We start from the raw sequence: 26,746 nt of genomic DNA, 5'->3' as shown, positions 1-26,746 counted from the left end.
ACGTTATATGTCAATTATATCTCAATAAAAAAGAAGTTAAAGTTATGCCAGGAGCTGCCTCCAACAAACTCATGCAACATGCATGTACTGAGCTCTAATGTTGACCCAGTGCCCCTACTAAACAGTGGAGACACCAGTACAAAAAAGACAGAAACAATCCTCTGAGACTTGATGGTTATAGCAATTTCTATGCTTCTGACTCTCCCACGTTAAGTGCCTTAGGCATAATTAGCTGACAGATAGAAAAACAAATATATTACTCTTGCCATGCTCACATATTAAGAAGGGATGCAAAGGGCTTGCACTTCCTTTCATATCTTATATGTCTTATGTTTCTCCCAGGATCAAGAGCAGGGAATGTGTTGCACAGAAGTGTTCAGGAAAGGCTGTTCTCAGAATCAGTGAAAACACAACTGCTATGAGCTTTGGCTGCACTTCACTGCTCATGGCCTAAGGCCATGAAGAGGCCAATAAAGGCTGGAGCTCAAGAACACCAACCCAGATCCAAGGCTTCCTCTCTGGCACCCAGCCATGAAGCTCCTTTTTCCTATCTTTGCCAGCCTCATGCTACAGTACCAGGTGAACACAGGTAATGTGGAATCCTGCATTTAGAAGGGGTTGGTGTGAGGAAGCAGGGATTTGGCTGTCTATGACAATGGGACCCCAAGTAATGCTGAAAGAGGAGATCCCCAAACAGGTGGCTTAAGAGTTTACCTATTGCCTCAGTCATGCACCATCCCCCATGCATCCCCATAGGCCCCAACCCTAGACTCTGTCTGATGGGGATACACAGGGAGCTACAGAGAAAGCAGGATGTTTTCTGTATACTCAGAAACTATCCAACATATAAAGGCTACCTTCCTGCCCTCTACATCACTATCATCTGGGACTCAGCCAAGTCTACCTCATTTCTGCTCTATTTCTAATTTAAACCATCTTTTGAAGTAAATGTTCATATTAGTTTATACCTTGGTATAATAAGTAGGAAGTCCTTACCCTTGCACTCAAAAAATCTCCTCTAAAGATCCAGTAAATAGGTCTATGTTCTCCATTTCAACTTTTTCAGATTTTTAGTTTCATCCCTTTTCTCGGGCTTTGTCTTCTTGGAAACCCCCAAATCACTCATCAGGGCATCTGGGAATACATCTTGGCAAAAGACTGAACCAGAGGATTGGCCATTGTTTTTTGGAAAGAATAGAGAAACATGAAAATTTGTTTCAGAATAAAAGAATCACCCTGATATTTAGGATTACTGGCAATGGGTCAGAGAAGGGAAAGTGAAGGAGTCAAGATATTTCTAATGTTTGTTTGGGTTTTTTTTAAGATTTTATTTATTTATTCGACAGATAGAGAGAGAGCACAAGTAGGCAGAGCAGCAGGCAGAGGGAGAGGGAGAAGCAGGCTGAGCAGGGAGCCGGACGTGGGGCTCGATCCCAGGACCCCAGGATCATGACCCGAGCCAAAGGCAGCCACTTAACCGACTGAGCCACCCAGGCGCCCCAAGATATTTCTAATGTTTTTATCTTGGGACCTTAAGAGAAGAGCAGTAACATAAGCAAGTATGGCTGTGTCGTCTTGGGTAAAGTCACTTAGTCACTTTGAGCCCCAAATTCCACATGAGTATAGCAGGTTAATCAATGTAGCTGCTTGAAATATAAGAATTTTACTGTTTTGTCTCTGGAGAGAAATAATGCTGAAATGTATGTGAATATTAGGTGCTACATAAGCTTCTTGTTATTTATGGAAAATCAGTTGAATTGTTAAGATTACAGAATGAGGGAGAACTTTCTTGATTCAGAAAAAAAGGTGAGACACTGGGATAAAAAAAATTCAGCAGATGAAGATGAAGTACTAAACTGAGCAGAGAATTTAGAGCTATAGATAACCATGTGGGAGTTACCTTGACAGAGATGAGGTTAAGGCTGTGATGATGAATAAAGCCTCTGAGGGACAGAATGTTCAGAGAGACTACAAATGATAGAACACCATGCCCCAGGAACCACAGGACAAGTGGTTGTCAAGGAGGGTGAGGTCATGGACCACTGGGTTTGGCAAGAAGTCAGCACTCCTGAAAGTCCTATTGAACTCTTTTGAAAGTCTTTCTTGGATTAGTTTTATGACAGATTTTGCTCTTGTTGGTATTTCCTAGGATCATGAAGAAAGATAGTGATGCTCTGTAAGTGTCTAAGATGTCTAAGTGTCTAAGTTGGAGGTCTAAAATCCTATCCTGAAGAAAAAAAAAAAAAATGTGTTCCCTTTTCTCCTTCGTCTATGTGCCCCTAGATTTTTAAAGTTACTCAATGAGGGGGACTAGAGAGATTTATTTTGGAGTTTAGGGGTGTACAGCGACTTTACTGGCCTGCCAGGTGCTTCCATCAATATCCCTAAACAGTGCACTTAAAACTTAGCATTAATAAACAACCTCTTATTCTATGCTTCACCCTCCAGCAGTCTTAACATCATATCTAGCTAGTAACCTTAGCCCAGTGGTTTTCTTTTTTCTTTGTGCAGAGTACTTTGGCTTACGAAGATGTTTAATGGGTTTTGGAAGATGCAAAGACCACTGTGCCATGGATGAAAAAGAGATACAGAAATGCAAGAAGAAGAAATGTTGCATTGGACCAAAAGTGGTTCAAATGATAAAAAACTACATGCAAAATGAAATATCCCACACACTTGGAGAGGACTCCCAAGAACACCTACAAACTACCAAGAATTCTGATGCTGAGATACAAACAAAAAATCAGATTTTATCTCTTCTCCCCCATATCAAAAGCATCAGCCCTTTTACCAACATCAACACCCTCATCACCCCAAATGCCACCAATGTAAACTCTGCCATCACCAACTCTGTGTTCTCAGGAAAGATTTCATATACTGCTATTTCTACCAAGAGAGACACCAAAGAAAGCAGAGACTCAGCTGCTGACTCCCCACCACCATCACCACCACCATAGACACTACCAACGACGTGACTGGAGCTGGAGGAAGCAGATGAGCAGGGATGTGGGCCTTTCCCTTAAAACACCAACTTCCTCTCTTCTTTGCTAGCTGTAAAATGAAACATAGGACTGTTTCCTCTGTCATAAGTCATTCAATAAATACTGTTTAAGCACCTATAGTTTACATAATGTTATCATTCTCACAGAAACCTCACAGAGGAGGCAGAGCTGGAGAGGAATGGAATTTTAGTTTGCATGCCCAAGAAAAAGCAAGCACCAGGAATGGTGAATGTAGCACTGAATTTGGCTCACGGATAGCTCAGATTAAGCTCTGTAACAAGGATTTATGATTCTCACATGATGTGCCTTCCTTGAGGTAACAGGACAAAAAACAGCAAGAGACACTATTTTCTTTTTTCACAGATTTTGTGGAAAAGGCCCAAATGCCAAAAACAGAATGGGGGGCGGGGGGCAAGTCTACCTTCCCCACAGAAGAACATAACCCAGTTCATGGAACCATTTAAGATAAAAATATGGGGGAATAGAGGAAGGGAGGAGCGGTAAGGGAGAAGCATAGGACTTCTACCTCTGGTCCAAAGCATTTCCCAAGGGACAATAGGCAATAGGCAGAGTGGTGTTTCCAACAGATAGAGAATGCAGACCACAAATGCAAATCATATAAGTCATTGAATTTTCTAATAGCTACATTTAGAAAAGTAAAACTAGATGAAATGAATATTGATAATATATTTTATTTGATGCGGTAAATCTAAAATATTATCATTTCAACATATAATCAATATAAAAATTATTTGAGATGTTTTGCATTCTATTTTTGCACTAAGTCTTTGAAATCTCACATGTATATTACCATTCCAGCACATTTCAATTCATACTGGCCACATTTCAAGTGCTCAATTGTCCCATGTAGCTAGTGGCTACCATAGTGGATAGCAACAGGTTAGAGAGTTTTGAGGGCACAAGCAGCTACTGAAATGTTAGGCGAAGGAGACGATGCTAATCAAAAGACAGCCATGTTTCTAAGGGTATATGACCATCTGTCAATCATTCACAAAATAGAGATGTAAACATGACATTACATCCCAGAATCTACCTTCTTCTATCCCAGGTCACACTTCTTTTATTGCCCAAATTCCAATGGCACAGACCCCTATTCCAGTTTTTGAGTATGTTCCTCTCTACTACCTAGCACCTCCTTCAATTTAAAGACCACCTTTCCCTAACCTACTGATTCTTTACTACAGCGTCACCCTAAACAAGGCAAAGATTTTCCCACAATCTTTTTAAACTTTGTTCCTGCAGATATTTCTCCAAAGAAGACATACAAATGGCCAACAGACACATGAAAAAGTGCTCAACATCACTCGGCATCAGGGAAATACAAATCAAAACCATTCGATGAGATATCACCTCACACCAGTCAGAATGGCTAAAATTAACAAGTCAGGAAACGACAGATGTTGGCGAGGATGCTGAGAAAGGGGAACCCTCCTACACTGTTGGTGGGAATGCAAGCTGGTGCAGCCACTCTGGAAAACAGTATGGAGGTTCCTCAAAAAGTTGAGAATGGAGCTACCCTATGACCCAGGAATCGCACTCCTGGGTATTTACCCCAAAGATACAAATGTAGTGATCCGAAGGGGACCTGCACCGCAATGTTTATAGTAGCAATGTCCACAATAGCCAAACTATGGGAAGAGCCCAGATATGTCCACCAACAGATGAATGGATAAAGAAGATGTGGGGCGCCTGGGTGGCTCAGTCGTTAAGCGTCTGCCTTCGGCTCAGGTCATGATCCCAGGGTCCTGGGATCGAGCCCCACGTCGGGCTCTCTGCTCAGCGGGAAGCCTGCTTCTCCCTCTCCCACTCCCCCGCTTGTGTTCCCTCTCTCACTGTGGCTCTCTCTGTCAAATAAATAAAATCTTTAGAAAAAAAAAAGATCGGATAAAGAAGATGTTACACACACACACATACACATACACACACACACACACACACACACACACACACACACACACACAATGGAATATTACTCGGCCATCAAAAAGAATGAAATCTTGCCATTGGCAATGACGTGGATGGAACTAGAGGGTATTACACTAAGGGAAGTCAGTCAGAGAAAGACAAATACCATATGATTTCACTCATATGTGGAATTTAAGAAACAAAACAGATGAACATAGAGGAAGGGAAGGAAGAATAAAGTAAGATGGAAACAGAGAGGGAGACAAACCATAAGCAACTCTTAACTCTAGGAAACAAACAGGTGGGTGGGGGAAAGGGGTAACTGGGTGATGGGCATTAAGGAGGGCACTTGATGGAATGAGCACTGGGTGTTATATGCAACTGATAAATCTCTAAATTCTACCTTTAAAACTAATAATACAGTATATGTTAATTAAATTGAACTTAAAAATTTTTAAAAATTGGGGCGCCTGGATGGCTCAGTCATTAGGCATCTGCCTTCGGCTCAGGTCATGATCCCAGGGTCCTGGGATCGAGCCCCACATTGGGCTCCCTGCTTGGCGGGAAGCCTGCTTCTCCCTCTCCCACTCCTCTTGCTTGTGTTCCCTCTCTCGCTGTCTCTCTCTCTCTCTGTCAAATAGATAAATAAAATCTCAAAATATTTTTTTTGAAATAAATAAAAAATAAAAATAAAGTATGTTTCTGGAAGTTTTTGTACAACACGAAAGAGTTGCCATACAAAGAATAACTTCAACTCCTGCTAAACATGTGTCCCCTGAAGAACCCCAAGTATCTTACGGGCATGAGATTCCCTCTCTGCTATGCTATTTGCCAAACTCTTGAATGTCCAGCTTACCTTCCCACAGTTGGAGTGCCCTCTTCATTGTCTACCCTCCAAAAAAAGAGAAATTTATTTCTCGTATAAATGTAAGGCCTTCTTTTGAGTCCTATCATAGAACTCACCCGTCTTCTCGGGATGAATAATACCGGGGAATATCCTTCTCCATCTACAAGCCAAATAGGAAGTCACAGCAGAAATCAAACCTGCCAATACCATAATCTTAAACTCCAGCCTCCAGATCTGTGAGAAAATACATTTCTGTTGTTGAAGCCACCCAGTCTGTGGTATTTTGTTATAGCAGCCCAAGCAGATTGATACAGTCCATAAATGAAACGATACCCTTTTCCTCCTCCTTTCTGAGCTCTAGGTAAAAAGACATAGGAACCACCCACAGGTGCCTCTGAGAATACCCTGAGCCTTTGTTCTGGGTTTGTCAGTCACTGACTCTGGGCAAGGCTGAACAACCTACTAGGATTTTTATACTCAAACCCAAGATATCAGTTTATAAAAATTGTGGTCAGATGTGACTGTTTATTGTTAATTATGAGAATAAAACTCACAGAATGCACAGTGGAAGGCAACAAGCTTGGAATGATTACTTAATTGTTGTCAAATAATTTGGATTTTTGCACATACACTGGGTTTGAGTTTACTAATAAATCAAAAATTGCTATGGAGGGGAGGGAAGTATATCTGTGTTCAGTGTCCTATGTACACACTTAGCAAGCCATGAGTCTGACTTCCAATTCCAGCACACTTGTTGAGTGGATCACAGCAGTTACCACTGCTGCTGGAACAGCTACAACTGGTTATGTAGCTTACAAAAGATTTTGTGTTAAAGATCCCTGCAGCAGGATGTCCACTATCACCACTGCTATTCAACATAGTATTAGAAGTCCTAGCCACAGCAATCAGACAACAGAAAGAAATAAAAGGTATCCAAATTGACAAAGAAGAAGTCAAACTCTCACTGTTCGCAGATGATATGATACTTTATGTGAAAAACCCAAAAGACTCCACCGCCAAACTGCGAGAACTCATACAGGAATTCAGTAAAGTGGCAGGATATAAAATCAATGCACAGAAATCAGTGGCATTCCTATACACCAACAACAAGACAGAAGAAAGAGAAATTAAGGAGTCGATCCCATTTACAATTGCATCCCAAACCGTAAGATATCTAGGAATAACTCTAAACAAAGAGGCAAAGAATCTGTACTCAGAAAACTATAAAATACTCCTGAAAGAAATTGAGGAAGACACAAAGAAATGGAAAAACATTCCATGCTCATGGATTGGAAGAACAAATATTGTGAAGATGTCAATGCTACCTAGAGCAATCTACACATTCAATGCAATCCCCATCAAAATACCATCCACATTTTCAAAGAAATGGAACAAATAATACTAAAATTTGTATGGAACCAGAAAAGACCTCGAATAGCCAGAGGAACGTTGAAAAAGAAAAGCAAAGCTGGTGGCATCACAATTCCAGACTTCCAGCTCTATTACAAAGCTGTAATCATCAAGACAGTATGGTACTGGCACAAAAACAGACACATCGATCAATGGAACAGAATAGAGAGCCCAGAAATGGACCCTCAACTCTATGGTCAACTAATCTTCGACAAAGCAGGAAAGAATGTCCAATGGAAAAAAGACAGTCTCTTCAACAAATGGTGTCGGGAAAATTGGACAGCCCCACATGCAGAAGAATGAAACTGGACCATTTCCTTACACCACACACAAAAATAGACTCAAAATGGTTGAAAGACCCAAATGTGAGACCAGGAGTCCATCAACATCCTAAAGGAGAACACAGGCAGCAACCACTTCAACCTCAGCCGCAGCAACTTCTTCCTAGAAACATCGCCAAAGGCAAGGGAAGCAAGGGCAAAAATGAACTATTGGGACCTCATCAAGATAAAAAGCTTTTAGGGGCGCCTGGGTGGCTCAGTTGGTTAAGCGACTGCCTTCGGCTCAGGTCATGATCCTGGAGTCCCGGGATCGAGTCCCGCATCGGGCTCCCTGCTCGGCGGGGAGTCTGCTTCTCCCTCTGACCCTCCTCCCTCTCATGCTCTCTGTCTCTCATTCTCTCTCTCTCTCTCAAATAAATAAATAAAATCTTTAAAAAAAAAAAAAAAAAGATAAAAAGCTTTTGCACAGCAAAAGAAACAGTCAACAAAACCAAAAGACAACCGACAGAATGAGAGAAGATATTTGCAAATGACATATCAGATAAAGGGCTAGTATCCAAAATCTATAAAGAACTTCTTAAACTCAACACCCAAAGAACAAATGATCCAATCAAGAAATGGGCAGAAGACATGAACAGATATTTTTCCAAAGAAGACATCCAAACGGCCAACAGACACATGAAAAAGTGCTCAACAACGCTCGGCATCAGGGAAATCCAAATCAAAACCTCAATGAGATATCACCTCACACTAGTCAGAATGGCTAAAATTTTTTTTTTTCTTTTTTTTTTTAAAGATATTATTTATTTATTTGACAGACAGAGAGCACAAGTAGGCAGAGAGGCAGACAGAGGGAGAAGGAGAAGCAGGCTCCCGGCCGAGCAGGGAGCCCGATGTGGGGCTCGATCCCAGGACCCTGGGATCAGGACCTGAGCCGAAGGCAGTCGCTTAACTGACTGAGCCACCCAGGCACCCCTCAGAATGGCTAAAATTAACAAGTCAAGAAATGACAGATGCTGGCGGGGATGCGGAGAAAGGGGAACCCTCCTACACTATTGGTGGGAATGCAAGCTGGTGCAGCCACTCTGGAAAACAGTATGGAGGTTCTTCAAAAAGTTGAAAATAGAGCACCATATGATCCAGCAATTGCACTACTGGGTATTTACCCCAAAGATACAAATGTAGGGATCCAAAGGTGTACATGCACCCTGATGTTTATAGCAGCAATGTCCACAATAGCCAAACTGTGGAAAGAGCCAAGATGTCCATGGACAGATGAATGGATAAAGAAGATGTGGTGTATATATACAATGGAATATTATGCAGCCATCAAAAAGAATGAAATTTTGCCATTTGCAACGACGTGGATGGAACTGGAGGGTCTTATGCTGAGCAAAATAAGTCAATCAGAGAAAGACATGTATCCTATGACCTCACTGATATGAGGAATTCTTAATCTCAGGAAACAAACAGGGTTGCTGGAGTGGTGGGGGGTGGGAGGGATGGGGTGGCTGGGTGATAGACAATGGGGAGGGTATGTGCTATGGTGAACGCTGTGAAGTGTGCAAGACTGCTGAATCCCAGATCTGTACCTCTGAAGCAAATAATATATTATATGTTAAAAAAAAAGAAGAAGAAGAAAATAGCAGGAGGGGAAGAATGAAGGGGGGGAAATCGGAGGGGGAGACGAACCATGAGAGACGATGGACTCTGAAAAACAAACTGAGGGTTCTAGAGGGGAGGGGAGTGGGAGGATGGGTTAGCCTGGTGATGGGTATTAAAGAGGGCACATACTGAATAGACCACTGGATGTTATATGCAAACAATGAATCATGGAACACTATATCAAAAACTAATGATGTAATGTATGGTGATTAACATAACATAATAAAAAAAAAAAAGAAACTTAAAAAAGATCCTTGCAGCAAATCTATGGTAAGTTTTCACATCCAGAAAGAAGGCCCCAAGATAGTACATGCTTTTGATATGGAGGATTTGGGCAATAAAGCCGTACACTGCCATTACTAAAGTTCTGAAAAGTTTCTGTGATGGGGCTCACACAAAACAGAACAGAGACTGGAGACAACATGAGACCTTTAATTATCGGGAAAAAAGAAACTTTTTGGTGTTGCAAACGGACTTGTCATGTTACCTGACTGCTTAATTAACATGACCACCACTACTGTCTAAGTCAACTTCCCTGTATTCTTTGCAAACTGCAAGTTTCACATCACAGATTTGCCTTATGTAAAACATTGTGGTTTTAAAATTTATTTGCTTTTTTAAAAAATAAGGAAAAAAGTAAAAACCAACCTCAGGCTTATGGGTTATCTTGATCTTATAAGGATCTATTTCTTTAAATTTAAAATAGTGACATTAGAATATAGTTGTATGTTGAACTTCACATATTAAATTATTCTCAAAATCATGTATATGCAGATTGTATTTGTGAGACTCAAAGAAAAATTACCACTCTGTCATATTAATTGGTTAACCTAGAATGTAAATTGGCTATGATTCAGCTACATTAATTTCTTAATACAATCTAGGAAAACATCTGTTAATGACCTTGATTTTCTTCTTTCTTTTAAGCTCTTATTTAAATTCCAGTTAGTTAACATACAGCGTAGTATTAGTTTCAGGTATACCTTGATTTTCTTCTTGACAGTGGTAATGACACTGAGCAAATACAGCTCTGTGCTTTCAAAGTTTCAATCAAAATGGACTACAAATGTTATTCCACTTAACTGTAAGTAAGCCAGGTCAATAATAAGGGGGTGGCAACTTTTTTGTATTCATTTTTTTAAGTACATTCTTTACATTTCTTCAGCCATTCAACAAATATTTATCAGTATTTACTCCTTCCTGGTCTCTGGGCAAGACACTAAGGATTGGGAGATGAATGACCTCTGATTACTTTTGTATTGTAAAACATTTACAGTCAACCAAGATAGAGAAATAGAAAGTAAATGACCGTGGAACAGCGAGAGGCCGCAGTAAAAGCGCTCACTGCCACTTGCAGGTAGAAAGACCCTCCAGGGGTGCCTGGGCAGCACAGTCAGTTAAGCATCCGACTCAGGTCGTGAAATGGATCCCCGCATCCAGCTCTACACTCAGCACTGAGTCTACTTGGGATTCTCTCTCCATCTCCCCCTCACCACCACCTCCCCCCGCCAGCCCAAGTGCTAGCTCTCTCTCAAATAATAAATAAATCTTTAAGAAAAAAAAAAAAAAAAAAGGGCCTCCAGCCCTAAGTAGGCAGAGGTTATGTGCTGAGGCTGTGGAAGAGAGGAAACAGGGGTGGGTTCCAGGAAGAGGCAATACCTGACCGGCTCTTAAAGACTGAGTAGAGTTAGGTGTCTGTGTGTGAGGCAGGACTTTTGGAGGGAGGCAGGGAGGCTCAACACCATGGAGACTACATGATTAAGGGTGTGGGGGCGGTGGGACAACAGAATGTGTACTCTCAGTTGCCGGAGAACCTGGGTGGATTTATCTGATCTTTGGGATTTGAGTGGGAGAGAATGTGGAAAGCCGATGTAGCAGTCCAAGGCCCAAAGTCAGTGGCAAGAAGACCTGAGGGACCCTCATCCTTGACCTCCTCAAGGTTACTGGGAAGCACTCAAATCATCCTTTACAAACGAGATGCATTCACTGTCTGTTGAACTCAGAGAAGATGCTAATGGCGTTTCTGGTCTCAAGGGAGATATAGGGGTCTAATTTCAACAGGGCGATTTCAACCTTTGCTCTGGACCCACCCTTTCCCACCTCCAGAAAAAAAGTATATTTATCCCAGAGTAAGCTTTCTTGGACACTGAGTGTCAGAGGAAATCTTTGCTCCCAGAGCACATCTCCCCACCCTCCTCCCTTTCCCTACCCACACCCTCCATCTCAACCCCCGTCCCCACCCTTAGCGAGGGCAGATTATTTCCTCTTGCTCCCTTGCCCTGCTCTCTCACCCAGATGATCTGGGAGTCTGCAAGCCTACAACCACGTAACTATTAACCAACCCTTCTTGAATGCTGACTGATTGGCAAAGGAATATGTAAAGAAAATCAGCTACTGGTTCCATTATAGAATGAATAGTTGCTGTTTTCTGAGTCTAGCTCTCTCCTTGTCTCCCAAACCAAATCATCTTCTGACTCCATCAATCACACTACCTCCTCCCCCTGACCACAAGCTGGGTGCTCAAACCCATGCCTCACCTATATTTTTTTTTTAATTGAAATTGGCCTGGCCAAAGTGAATGGGGTAACAGGTAGCTCCAGTTGGACCAATCAGAATTCTTTCCCAGGATATTTCCATTTGGCATGATACTTTATGTGGAAAATCCAAAAGACTCCACCCACAAATTACTAGAACTCATACAGCAATTCAGTAATGTGGCAGGATACAAAATCAATGCACAGAAATCAGTTGCTTTCTTATACACTAACAATGCAATTGTAGAAAGAGAAATTAGAGAAATGATTCCATTTACAATAGCACCAAAAACCGTAAGATACCTCGGAATAAACCTAACCAAAGAGGGAAAGGATCTATACTCTAGGAACTACAGAACATTCATGAAAGAAATTGAAGGAGACACAAAAAATTGGAAAAACATTCCATGCTCATGGATCGGAAGAATAAACATTGTTAAAATGTCTATGCTACCCAGAGCAATCTATACCTTCAATGCCATCCCGATCAAAATTCCAATGACATTTTTCAAAGTGCCGGAACAAACAATTCTAAAATTTGTATGGAATCAGAAAAGACCCCGAATCGCCAAGGAAATGTTGAAAAAGAGAAACAAAGCTGGGGGCATCACGTTGCCTGGTTTCAAGCTATATTACAAAGCAGTGATCACCAAGACAGCATGGTACTGGCACAAAAACAGACATACAGACCAATGGAACAGAACAGAGAGTCCAGATATGGACCCTCAACTCTATGGTCAAATAATCTTTGACAAAGCAGGAAAAAAATCCATTTGGAACTAGGATCTTGTCTCAGGACCTCATCCTGCAAAGGAATGAATCTGGTGCTGCTTTGGGCCCCATTCTCCATCACACAAAGAATTCTGTCTGCAGAATGGGACAACAAGATGAACACCCAGAGAGAAGAAGCATATGGTTAGAGAGTCTGGATGACACTGCAATCACTGGACCAGGCTTGCTTGAAGAAGTCACATTTCTAGACACCTCAGATACTTGCGCTGATAAATGTCTTTTTGTGCCTAAGCTGGTTTGAGTTGGTTTTCTCTCTATTACAAATTACCCGTCTCCATATTTAGTCAGAGTTTATCTGTGGTGTTCACTGCCTAACACACAAACAAACATGTCCCACAAGGCTGCGCCTGCTTCATATGCTTACCCCAAGGATTTGGAATATAAATTTGAACATTCAATTCAATCACTAAGAAACTCCATGAGACAGACATTTCCACCACTGATTGGCTGAAATGCCTTGGTGATGGCCTGCAGAGCTCAAGCTGGGCTAACCAATAAGCTAGGGCCAGAACTAGAAGTCTGATAGTCTGAATGTCTGTGTCCCCTCCAAATGCATATGTTGAGGGGCGCCTGGCTGGCTCAATTAAGTGAAGCATGCAACTCTTGATCTTGGGGTTGTGGGTTTGAGCCCCACGTTGAGTGTAGACATTGTTTAAAAATAAAATCTTAAGGGGCGTCTGGGTGGCTCAGTTGGTTAAGCATCCAACTCTTGATTTCATCTCAGGTCATGATCTCAGTGTTGTGAAATCGAGCTCCACGTCAGGCTCCATGCTCAGCAGAGAATCTGCTTGAGATTCTCTCTCTCCCTCTGCCCCCTCCCCCAGCTCCCCTCTCAAATAATAAATCTTTTTAAAAAATAAAAATAAAATCTTAAAAAATATATATTCATATGTTGAAATCCTACCCCCAATGTGACTGTATTTGGAGGTGGGCCTTTGGGAATGGGATTAGTAACCCTACAAAAGAGATCCCAGAGAGCTCAGTCACCCCTTCCACCATGTGAGGACATAGTGAGGAGACAGCTGTCCATAAACCAGAAAGCAAGCCCTCAGCAGACACTGAATTTGTCAGAGCCTTGATTTTGGACTTCCCAGCCTCCAGAAATGAGAATTAATGTCTGCTGTTTATATCACCTGTTCTGTTATTCCATTACAGCAGCCCAAACAGGCTAAGACACCTGGTCAGTTATCCCAGGATTGCCAGGTGCAAAGTAAAAAACTGAGTGATCGGAAGGCTAGGAAGGTGCCTAGAGAAAAGTGACCTAAGGACAAGGGTGGCTACTTCAACTCAGCCAGGACTATCTGAAAGATTATCTCCCTAGCGGTAGCACGCCTGCATCATTTCATCACACATATGGTAATGGACCTCAAAAAGATGCATTCCTCAGGTGATAGAATGAGAAGATCACCAATTTGCAGCCCCAAATGAAACAACTGATTCAGATAAAAATCATAATATATACTTAAAAAATTAGGTGAAATGTTGATGGAGAACTAGGTATTTGCTTGATGTCAAAGTTTTACCCCACAGATTATTAGCCAGTGACAGAGGGGGGAGATGTAACATTAGAAGGTAGAGATCCAGGGCGCCTGGGTGGCTCAGTCGTTAAGCGTCTGCCTTCGGCTCAGGTCATGATCCCAGGGTCCTGGGATCGAGCCCCGCATCGGGCTCCCTGCTCCGCGGGAAGCCTGCTTCTCCCTCTCCCACTCCCCCTGCTTGTGTTCCTGCTCTCGCTGTCTCTCTCTCTCTGTCAAATAAATAAATAAAATCTTTAAAAAAAAAAATAAAAAAATAAAAAATAAAAAATAAAAAAAATAAAAAATAAAAAAAATAAAAAAGAAGGTAGAGATCCAGCAGCACCACCTTAATCCAGTGTCCAGACTTACCATGACTAATACTGGCACATTCTGAAAATGTGTGACGCCTAATGGCGTGTGATACAAAACACACAGCAACACCATGAAATATTACTGTCAAAAATGTTTAACCTAAACTGAATGAACTCTTTACATTTAACTGCAGGTTTATAGAAAATTCAGAGAACAGAAGAACAAATTAAACAACCTCACAAGAAAATAATCAGATGAATTAAGAATCAAGTTCGCTACAAGAAAACTGCCTCAGCTCTTGAAAAGACAATGATGGGGGTGGGGGGGGAGGACTACTCTAGATTAAAAAGGAATGAAGAGCCATAACAATGAAATACAATGCATTGTCCTTAATTGGATCCTGGTTTGAAAAGGGAACAAAAATTGTAAAAGACAATTGGGAACAATTAGGGACAACTGAATATGTTGTCGGGAATGCTATGTCCCCCACCAGGCCTCTGGGGCTCTCATCTGTCCATGCTTCCTCTGCAGACCTTGCCCTTCTGCTTGGCTTGTCCTTCTCCTGCTACCTCATAAAAAAGGATTCCTGATGTGCATCCTATGGCTGCAGCTTCACCTTAGAGCATTACTGTTATTGCCCCAGTCATGGCCTTGATGCCATTCCTCCAGCCAAGGTGCCAGCCTCTCAAACACACAACCCTTGGAGTCAGATTGACATGGGTGTGAATTTTATTTCTGCTACTTACTCATAGTAAGACATCTTCTGAGAAACTTGAACTCCCACTGCCTCCAATTCTTTACCTGCAAAATGGGGAGAATATTCCTTGCCTGGAATAATTGCTAAAAGTACTAAATGATATCACTTATGTAACACCCCTGGAACACTCTGTAGGCCACAGTTATACTCAATAGAAATGGGTTCTTTTCCTTCCATGTCATAAATCGGGGCAGTCCTGTGTTCATGTTACATTTCTGGTCTTTCATTCATTCATTTGAAAACTATTTAATGAGGACCTAGTATGTATGGGGTAAGTGTTAAATTCTTGGGGCTCCAAAGTGAGCAAGATAAATAGGGCTTTGTTCTGATGGGGATTACATTCTAATGGCAGAAGACAGACATAAAAAATAAATTAATAGGGGTACCTGACTGGCTCAATTGGTAGGCATGCAACTCTTGATCTCAAGGTTGTGAGTTCAAGCCCCACATTGAGTGTAGAGATTACTTAAAAATAAAATCTTCAAAAAAATTTATATATTATGATGTAAAACGAGCATGTCTTTTAATTGGTCCCATGTCTTCGGTTTACTGCCGACCCAAGGTCACATGGGCTGTTATAAGATAATGTATGACACCATGTAAGGTAGTGCTTAGCATTTCCTCCCATCCCTGGGTCTCTGAACCCTTGCTCACTTGGGCATGAATTTATTTTGCATGGGAGAACTGTTCTCTTCCATCCATTCTCAGTTCCTGGTTTGTTAATTGGTCCTCCAGTGGAGTGTATCTGACCCTCCAGCAATGGCCATCCTGACCATACCAATTTGCATGAGGAAGAAGTAGCCTGGGGCCCCTTGCCAGATTCATACAGCTTCCCTCTTTCCCTCATGGCTGAGTGTGCCCTACCTTACGCCAAGCTGGGCTAACAGTCAACATGGGAAAAACACCATTTCTACCCTTCAGGAACCCTCAGTCCAAGGATGGAAGAAACTGTTTCTTGAGAAGTATCCAAGGTGCTATAAAGGACCACATCTCATGGAGTTCACAGCTGACTGCTCCAGATACCAAAAGAAATCAACACCTCCATCAACCATGGATCTCCTGAGCTGTAAAGAGAAATACATGCTGAAGTGAGAATCTAAATGCATGAGTCCAGCCTCTCTGAGCACTGTTCCATCACAAAACTTCCTCTCCTAATCTAGCCTACCCATCTGGACATGACCACAGGAGCTCAGTTAAGGTAAGAAAAATATCTGAGTAAGAAAAAACAAAGCATGGGAGAGGGGAAAGAACCCTAACCATGGAGTCCCTTGGGATCTAACTATCCATGGGAAAGAACAGGGCCCAAGAGTAATTTGTTATAATCAGAAATGTTTCTTTTCAGGACAGCTCCATGGGCCTAAAGCCAAAACTGTGTCTGATGAAGCACCCAAAGGTGGTCATTGGCCCTCCAAAGTCAGCATCACCTGTAGCACCCTGCACTGTCCCCACGGGTCTCACCAGACGCCACTTGACTTTAACATGTAACAACATTTTCCAGTAAGTAGTTTTCTTCTCTGCAGATGAGCCCTCGAAGTAAACTCCTGTTCTGGGAAGGGGTACAGCTTTGACTTTGTTTAGCTTTATGTTGTTTTTGTTTTGTTTTGTTTTGTTTTGTTTTAAGATTATTTATTTATTTATTTATTTGACAGAGAAAGAGACAGCGAGAGAGGGAACACAAGCAGGGGGAGTGGGAGAGGGAGAAGCAGGCTTCCCGCGGAGCAGGGAACCTGATGCTGGGCTCCATCCCAGGACCCTGGGATCATGACCTGAGCCGAAGGCAGATGCTTAATGACTGAGCCACCCAGGCGCCCCACTTTATGTTGTTTTAATATGGGAAGAGGGAGAGTAATTTGTTCAGGGTTCTTAAAGGACTTCTGAGCTCTGAAAGGGCTGCCTGTTGGCAGAGACTTAGGTTTGTCATACAGATCAGTGGTCTGTGACATCATCAACTTTGGGACTTCTCAAACTGGAGTGATTACCCACCAGTCTTTCTCTCTCTAGATAACTTATATATGTCCACATGGGTGATTTTTAATGATCTGAGAAAGGCCGAAGAAATAAAGAGAAAGGACAGGGCAAGACACATTTTAGGGGACAAATTACATTAGGAATGATTTTGGGGGGGGAACATGTACATTGTGTGGTTTTAGTTTGCTGACCAACTGATCTTTATGAGATTAAGGGGGCTACATTCTATTCCTACTTCCTGGCTAAGAGTGTTTTGATGACTGTCATTTTAAAATAAGTTTTGTTTTTAGGGGCACCTGGGTGGCTCATTCAGTTAAGCGTCTGCCTTTGGCTCAGGTCATGATCCCGGGGTCCTGGGATCAAGCCCCATGTCAGGCTCCCTGCTCAGCCTTCCACTCCACCTGCTTGTGCTCTCTCTGTCAAATAAATCAATTTTTAAAAAATCTTTAAACAGTAAGTTTTGTTTTTATTTATTTTTTTGTTTAACTAGACTCCATGCCCAACATGGGACCCAACATGGGGCCCAACATGGGGCTCGAACTCACAACCCCAAGATCAAGAGTCACATGTTCTACCAACTGAGCCAGCCATGTGCCCCTATAATAAGTTTTGAAATCAGCAAGTGAAAGCCCTGCCACTCTGTTCGTTTCAAAATTGTTATTGGGGTGCCTGGGTGGCTCCGATGGTTAAGCATCTGCCTTCAGCTCAGGTCATGATCCCAGGGTCCTGGGATCAAGCCCCGCATCAGGCTCCCTGCTCCTCGGGAAGCCTGCTTCTCCCCCTCCCTCTGCCACTCCCCTTGCTTGTGTTCCCTCTCTCGCTGTGTCTCTGTCAGATAAATAAATAAAATCTTTAAAAAAAAAAATGTTATTATTTTTTGTCTTATTATATAAGTCTTATTATATAAGTGCTAATATCAGCTTGTCAGTTTCTGAAAAAAAAAAAAATCCTGCTCAAATTTTGATAGGGATTGTGTTGACTCTATAGTCAACAGAGCATACAAAGAGATGCTCAAATTCACTCGTAATCAAAGAAAAGCAAATCAAACTAACAATGGCGTTGGTAAAATTAGAAAGGTGGATAATAGCACATGTTGGAGAAGATGGAGGGACATAGGAACCCTCTAATACTACTTGGAGAAGTATGGACAGTTCATGTTTCTGAGAACAATCTACTACTTAAGTTAAATTCATTATACACTTATCTTATGACTCAAGAATTCGACTCCTCAGTATGTCCCAAAGAGGTTTTTGCCCAAGTCCTAAGAGGGCATGTACTATGTTGTTAGTTACAGCATTATCGGTATTGGTAATCCCAATACTAATCTAAGGCAATCTGGATAGCCATTCTGGAGTAGTGGATCAATAAAATTATATGGATGCATGCTTTAGAATACAACACATAAGTTAGGAGCGACAGATTCAATATACACACAGCTATGTAGGTGGACATTAACTATTATAGTCCTCAGTGAAAAAAAATAAGAAAAAGATGTATAATACCATTTATGTAAACTAAAAATACATGCAGAGAATAATGCATTTAAAAGAACAAGTAAAAGATAATCATTAAATTCATTCGAGCAAATAGGGTATACAATGAAAGAGAAATGAATGGATAAAACAAGAGCTGGGCCTTTCATAGACCAATGATTATGTGTCATGAATGGAGGAGAGTGTTTAATTCCATAGTTGAGATCCAAAACAATGGTGGGGGGTGAAAGGAATAGATAATAAGGGACAAAGTAGTCTGCACTACAGCCTAGACCAATTAAGAAGCTTTTGCCCACTCTTGGCCACAGTAAAATCTTCAAGGCACAAGCCAGAGAACATTCTTTTTTTTTAATAGTATATTAAATACTTTATTTAAATTAAGAAATAAAACATTTGTTCCACTGTTTCAATAAAATTTCAAATTACTTACAAATAATAATTCCTTGCGTACCATATTTCAAGTATTGCAAAGGTGTCATGAAGACATATTTTTCAAAATGAATAGACTATATTTTAAAATGTGGTATATAAATCGAGACATAATACATATTATACATAATGAATTTAAATAATCTAAGGATAAAAATCATTTTAAATAGAGCAATTTACCTCTCTGTAATGGAAGTTATACAACACATATGCCATCTTGACATGTACTCAATGGATTACATCTAGAAAAATCACTCTTTGTGAATACGATTTATCCTGGAGTACAATTCACATAAAAACACTCTCTTTAAAACATGCCCTGTTTTAGAAAAAAAATAAATATGGGCCAAGTACTTTTAAAACTGCAAGTTTCTTTTAATTAAATTTACCTAATTTTAAGTTATTTCTCCTAATTTACCTAATGACATCATTAACAAGGTTTCATTCATGAGCTTGGCCTTAACCTTAAAAAATAAATTTGTTTACATTTCACACTTAAAAGAATTTAGAATTCTTTTAGAATTCTTAGAAGAATTTAGCCTTCAATTTAAAAGACATATTTTTTACAAGTCCGATTATAACAATTCTGCTTCTTTCCTGCAATGCTTTCATTAGATAAAAGCTATTAAAATTTTGACCTCAGAAAACCCACTTAGATCAATGCTTTTAATGAGAACATTCTCAATATACCTCAAAAATCCAGAGGCTCAGCTAACATGTGAGTGTACAGGAGGCAAACCATCTTTCTCTTTGGAACTGACTATGGAGCTACAGCGACTCTGCGGAAGTGGAAGTCTCCGTTATTTTTATGGAGTTTTCCTGCATTTCCTGGCCTATATGTAGCAGGCAACTAAGCTACCAACTCCTTTCTCTTCACCAAGTCCAATCAGCACACTGCAGACCTGTGTTAACATCCTCTGAGCTGATAAGATTATCAAGCTTCCTGTGTATCTAAGGGAGAAAAAATAAGACAAGATGATGAGAGGGTACTGCAGTCTCTACCAGGTGAAAACAAACTGCCTAAGAATTACATGACGGGGCGCCTGGGTGGCTCAGTCTGTTAGGTGCCTGCCTTCGGCTCAGGTCATGATCCCAAGGTGCTGGGATCGAGCCCCACGTTGGGCTCCCTGCTCAGCGGGGAGCCTGCTTCTCCCTCTCCCTCTGCCGTTCCCCCTGCTTATGCTCTCTCTCTCTGTCAAATAAATAAATAAAATCTTAAAAAAAAAAAAAAAAGAATTACATGACAAGTAATCATTAATACTGTCAGTTGCTTTCTCTCTTGAGTTAAGTCTGGGCAAAGAAAGAAAACAGAACTCAGTGTGCTTCCTACTGTCTGTCCTCCCATCTTGAATTTCAGCTTTGAGCACAATCCTAGAAACAAACACATAATCATGGTGAAAGTACCATTTGATGCTAATGGTGAGATCACTTTGGCTCTAGAGATTCTACGGATATATGACAAAGAATCCCTTATAACTCCAGATTCCTCATAACCAGAGTATCACTTGATGCATTCTAACTCTTGGAGAATCTGAGAATTAAAAATCAATCCTGGTGAACAAGATCAATAAATGGAAGTTCAATTCAAAAGCAACCCAATGAATTAATAAGTGCTCTATCATAATACCATAGTGTACTAAGGGAAAGATAGAAACCTAGAAGATCTATAGAAAAGCAATACTAATAATGAGAATATTTAAGAGTTATGGAACATTTTTAAAGTACAGGACTGAGAACCTTGAAAGTATTATCTCCTTTATCCTAACAAAAACCCTATACACACTATATAAATAATACATCTGAGGTTTCAGTTAAACTGCTGAAGGTCACAGATAAGTAGCAGAACCAGGACTTGAATCCATGTCTGTCTAACAACAGAGCCCCTACACTTAGTTGCCATGCTACCCTGACTCCCAGTGGCAACAGCTTTGGAGCACGTGCCCGATGCCAGTTACAGAGTACGGCATCTATATGGATAACCTCATCTGATACTTTTAGCAATAGCTTGGAAGAAGTTATAGAGGACTTGAGCATAAAGAGGAGGAAGAGCAAATATGCCTATCCTAAAGGACTTAATAAACCCCCAAAACTTGGACAATTCCTGCATTTGTCAAATTTAAGACTTGGTTAGTTCACACTTGGATTATTGCCTTCCCTTCTGGCTACCCTACTGTAAAAGGAATTTAGGAGAAATGGCATTAGAGCACAGAATAGGAACCATGATAATGAAAGTACTTAAAACTGCTGTTAAGAAAAACACACACACTTTGTAAGTCACTAATTCAGTGGTAATACCATATGCTTCTATTTTAAGAGATGGGAAGGAAAGGGTCAACAACAGTCCCACAGTCAACCCTCTCCCTTTATCAGGGATGCTCCTGGAAGGAAAGAAAAAAACAAAGTTGACTCTATCCAGTCCCCTTATAAGCATGCCAGCAGACCTGGCGAACTCACTAATGGTATTCACTAGCAGCATAGTCTTTATCTAACAGAATACATCTGCTCTGAATACATCTAGAATTGTTTCTAGTAAACAAATCTGGAATCTATAATTTACCAAGGCATGGCTCCTTGAAAAATGTCATGTGTTTATCGTGTTAAGTAATTTTCAGAGAATAAAATGGAAATGTCTCTCAATGAAACATCCCCCTTGGTGTGATATGCTCACACGCATCACTTAGACAACTCAGAGATCTCTTACATTAAACCCAATCCACAGCTCATTCTAATGAAACACATAGGAGCTGGGAAGTGGGTGGACACCCCGAACTTGTGCATGTTTTCCCTGTGCTTCATAATTACTTATATCCTTGAAATTGTCACTAAAGCTTAACACGGGAAAGATCTTTGATTCCTGTGAATCTGATTTTAATCCAATCAATCTTTTGTTAATCAGGAAAGAAAACAAATATTGCTGTGTAAGTATATTCATCTCAAAATTTTTCGAAAAACCTACTCTGGAAAACAATATGGAGGTTCCTTGAAAAACTAAAAATAGAAGTACCATACAAACCATACCACTGCTGGGTATTTACCCAAAGAAAACACAAACACTAGTTCAAAAAGATATATGGACCCCTACGTTTACTACAGCATTATTTACAGTAGCCAAGATATGGAAGCAACCTAAATGTTCATCAACAGATGAAGATAAAGGAGATGTGATATATATATACACAATGGAATATGACTCACCCATAAAAAAGAATGAAATCTTGCCATTTGCAACTGGATGGACATAGAGCGTATAATACCAAGTGAAATATACAGAGGAAGACAAATACCATATGATTTCACTTACATGTGGAATCTATAAAACAAGCCAAACAACAACAGCAACAAACTGGTGGTTGCCAGGGGGCAGGATGGTGGAGGGGATAGGCAATATAGGTAAAGTGGATTAAGAGATACAAACTTCCAGCTATAAAATTAATAATAATTCACAGGGATTAAAGTACAACATAGGGAATATAGTAAAAAATATTGCAACAATTTTGTATGGTGACAGATGGTAACTACTCTTTGCACTGAGCTTTTTGTAATACATATAATTGTTGAATCACTGTGTTGTACACCTGAAACGAATATATTATGTCAACTACAATTTAAAAACTTGAAAAATTAAAATAAAATAAAATAAAGGACTAAGAAAAAAAAGGTTTTCAAAGAAGATGTGCTCCCTACATGGAAGTAGTTTGATTTTTTTTAAGTTTTTTTTTATTTATTTGAGAGATCTCTACACCCAACATGGAGCTTGAACTCAAAACCCTGAGATCAAAAAAAAAAAAAAAAAAAAACAACCCTGAGATCAAGAGTTGTATGCTCTACTGACTGAAACAGCCAGGTGCCCCAAATTGACTTTTTTTTTTTTTAAAGATTTTATTTATTTATTTGACAGAGAGAGATAGCAAGAGAGGGAACACAAGCAGGGAGATTATGAGAGGGAGAAGCAGGCTTCTTGCTTAGCAGGGAGCCCGATGCGGGGCTCGATCCCAGGACCCTGGGATCATGACCTGAGCCGAAGGCAGACGCTTACCAGCTGAGCCACCCAGGCGCCTCCCAAATTGACTTTTTCTAATTATGAAGTTACATAGAGTAATTTTATAACATTCATATGAAACATAAAATTATGAAAAATAAAATTAAAAATCACAAGTAATCCTTCCCAAAGATAAAGACCCTTAAAATTTGGGGTATATATTCTTCCAGATTATTTTTTTATGTTTTAAACACATATATGTATATGTATAAATATATATAACAAAGACTAGCTCATACTATCCCATAATTTTCCTTTCTCAGTTAATATATCATTAACAACTTTTTATCTCCTAAGTCCTCGATTATTATCACTGTTTAAAGCTGCATGGAATTCTAATGTGTTATGTATCATAAATTAGCAAATTCTCTATTGATGGACATTTAGATTTTCACACCCTCATTATGAGCAATGCTAAGAAGGAAATGTAGTATTTAGACATCTTTGTGAACTTATCCATTTATTCCATGTGTATTAATTCTGGGTCAAAGGGTATCATAGTTTCATTTTGTTTAACTTTGTTTTAGACACTGAATATATATTACAAATTGCTCTCCAAAATATATTGCATTAATTTAAACTCACAGAGTACACAGTTGTCCCCATTTTGCCTCACCCTTACCAAGAGTAGCTAGAAAGTGTATTTTTATTTATTTTATTTTTTTAAAGATTTTATTTATTTATTTGACAGAGAGATAGAGAGAGACTGACTGCTAGTCTTCCAGATATTCTGTAAGAACTCAGTAAATGTATGCAGTAGCCAATAGTCTGGCCTAATCCATTTGCTGTGATGGCTGAGATTTCTGCTTTATTTTACTTTATTACTTGCTCACTGTCCAACTTTTTATCTCATCTGAAGTTGTATAAAGGATAGAGCTCCAGGCAAGTGACATAGGTACCTCTGTCCATCCACTCCACTGCACTGTCCCCAGACATGTCCCCATCCTTCAGGCATGAAGTTCTTGCCTCTGGCTTTTGCTGCTCTCCTGTTCCTGGCTTCATTGACTTTAAGTAACCTGGAATTCTCCGTATTGAGAAGAGAGTGATGGAGGGGAAGGGAGATGAAAACAAAAGCATTAGATACATCTATTTTTAAAACAAAAGAAAAAATTTAAGTGGACATCCACCTACAGGAGTAGGAGGAAATAAAGCAGAGAAGACAGGTTTCTTTTTTAAAAAGCTAGACTTCTCTGAATATACCCTATTTGGAAGATTTAACTTTGGAATCACTTAAATATTTCACCTAATATAAAAAATCAACATCCTGGGGCGCCTGGGTGTCTCAGTCGGTTAAGCGTCTGCCTTTGGCTCAGGTCATGATCCTGGAGTCCCGGGATCGAGTCCAGCATCGGGCTCCCTGCTCAGCGGGGAGTCTGCTTCTCCCTCTGCCCCTCCCCCCCTCATGCTCTCTCTGTGTCTCACTCTTTCTTTCTCAAATAAATAAATAAAATTGTTTTTAAAAAATCAACACCTTAAAAGTAAAATTAAAAGGCAAAGAAATCAAATTAACCCATGTGTTGAACTGGCAGCATGACCACAAACAGAAGAACTATTTGGGGGCACCTGCACCTGTGTGGCTTAGTCAATTGAGCATCTGACTCTTTTTTTTTTTTTTAAAGATTTTATTTATTTATTTGACAGAGAGAGACACAGCGAGAGAGGGAACACAAGCAGGGGGAGTGGGAGAGGGAGAAGCAGGCTCCACGCAGAGCAGGGAGCCCAATGCGGGACTCGATCCCAGGACCCCGGGATCACGACCTGAGCCGAAGGCAGTCACCTAACCGATGAGCCACCCAGGCGCCCTGAGCATCTGACTCTTGATTTCAGCTCAGGTCATGAGCTCAGGGTTGTGAGATGGAGCCCCATGTCCAGCTCCGCATCAGGCTTAGTGCCAGGTGTGGAGCCTGCTCAAGATTCTCTCTCTTGGGCTCCAGGGTGGCTCAGTCGTTAAGCATCTGCCTTCAGCTCAAGTCATGATCCCGGGGTCCTGGGATCGAGCCCCACATTGGGCTCCCTGCTCAGCGGGAAGCCTGCTTCTCCGTCTCCCGCTCCCCCTGCTTGTGTTCCCTCTCTCTCTCTCACTGTGTCTTTCTCTATCAAGTAAATAAATAAAATCTTAAAAAAAAAAAAAGATTCTCTCTCTCTCTCTCTCTCTCAAAAAAGAATGAGAACTATTTGAAGTGATGGGAAATAATCATTCTCATTTTTGTAAATGGAGAAACTGGAAAAATAAAATACATGTTCATCAAACAGTACTGTTTTTGGCTAACTCACTGTATATTCATATGTGTAAAGTGATGTAAAATTAGAAAAGAATTGTGGAGATCCACATTTTTAGGTGTGAAAAGAGCTCTTGGACATATTAAATTTTTGAAAGGAAGCTAAAGAACCCTAAGTAGAGAATGATACAATTATTTTTTATAATTTGCTCAATATCACTGAGTAAATTTGGCTTTTTGTTCTTTTGGTGTACAGTTCTATGAATTTTGATATGTTTAGATTCATGCAACCACCACCACAAACAGAACATACAATAGCTTCATTGCCTAAAAAATTCCCCTTCTTATTCAAACTTTCATCCCACCACAACCCTTGGCAACCACTGATTTACTTTCCATCACTATGGTTTTGCTTTTCCTAGAATGGCACCTAAATAAAATGTTTTGTGACTAGCTTCTCTCACTCAGCATGTCTTTAAGATTTATCCAATTTTCTGTGTGCATCAATAACCCATTCCTCTTTACTGCTGAACAGTATTGCATTCTAGAGATACAGTGCAGATTTTTTCTCCTTTCACTCATTGAGGACATTTGGGGTTTTCCAGTTTAGGCTATCACAAACAAAGTTGCTATAAACATTTGTTTACAGATTTTTGTGTGATCCTAGGTTTTCATTTCACTAGGGCAAATGCCCAGGTGCAGGATTGCTAGGTCCAATGGATGGTAAGTGCATGTTTAACTTTAAAAGAAACTGACAAGCCATCTTCCAGAGTGACTGTGCCATTTTGCATTCCCACCAGCAATGCAGGAGATCCCAGTTTCTCCACATCCTCACCAGCAATTAGTGTTGTTGAGAATTTTTATTTTGGCAATTCTTACCAACGTGCAGTCATACACTTGTTTGAAAAAGTCATAGAATTAAAAGAAAGTATATTATATATTATTTATGTGATTAAAACAAAACACACAAAGATGTTTGGTAAAGTTAAAAAAAAAAAAAAAAACACAAACACATAAAAGGAAGATAAAAATAAGCAGCCAATTCAAGAACCTATAGAAAGAACATCAAAATTAACTTTTTGAAATTAAAAGAAAGGCATATACATGATGAAAATGATTTGCCACATACCTAAATCCTCCCTAAAGCAAACAGCAAGCAGGATAGCGTAAGGGCAAATAAAAATTAAAAATAAGAGCCTTGCCTTACTCGCCTCTGACGGCCTGCCTTGCCACACACACACCCGGCCACTGCCCCGCAGAAATGCTTCGATGACCTGCAGTCCTTCGCCAGATTAGGCCAGCGTCCAGGGCCCTGGCCCCCATCTCACTCGGGCCTATGCTGAAGATGTAAAACTGGGTGCAGGTGCCCGAGCCTTAAAGTTTCAAAATGTAGACTTTAGCGGATGCGGGAGCCGTGACTATGAAGCCAAAGGGAAGAACAGTGATTATGAACAGAACTGGGGAAGTCCCAAAGTAACAAAAGATGATGTGACCCTCACAAACTCCATTGACTTAAAAGATAAATATGAAAATATTGGCGCTAAACTTGTTCAAG

At 40.4% G+C, this 26,746-nt stretch overlaps 1 protein-coding gene and 1 pseudogene across 1 annotated transcript; both read left to right on the top strand.

Moving 5' to 3' along the window:
- The first annotated feature begins 215 nt into the window (after positions 1-215).
- On the top strand, positions 216-2,957 carry DEFB129 (defensin beta 129). Its single transcript, XM_032419394.1, has 2 exons — positions 216-589; positions 2,512-2,957. The coding sequence occupies exons 1-2, from the start codon at positions 532-534 to the stop codon at positions 2,955-2,957; spliced, it is 504 nt and encodes a 167-aa protein (XP_032275285.1). The 5' UTR covers positions 216-531.
- A 2,752-nt stretch (positions 2,958-5,709) lies between these two features.
- LOC116641610 lies at positions 5,710-9,779 on the top strand (annotated as a pseudogene).
- Positions 9,780-26,746: the final 16,967 nt, after the last annotated feature.

The sequence above is a fragment of the Phoca vitulina genome, unplaced genomic scaffold (assembly GCF_004348235.1).
Source record: "Phoca vitulina isolate PV1807 unplaced genomic scaffold, GSC_HSeal_1.0 scaffold22, whole genome shotgun sequence".
Lineage (NCBI taxonomy): Eukaryota > Metazoa > Chordata > Mammalia > Carnivora > Phocidae > Phoca > Phoca vitulina.
The sequence above is the reverse complement of the archived record's forward strand: the minus strand, read 5'-3'. Positions and strand labels throughout refer to the sequence as shown.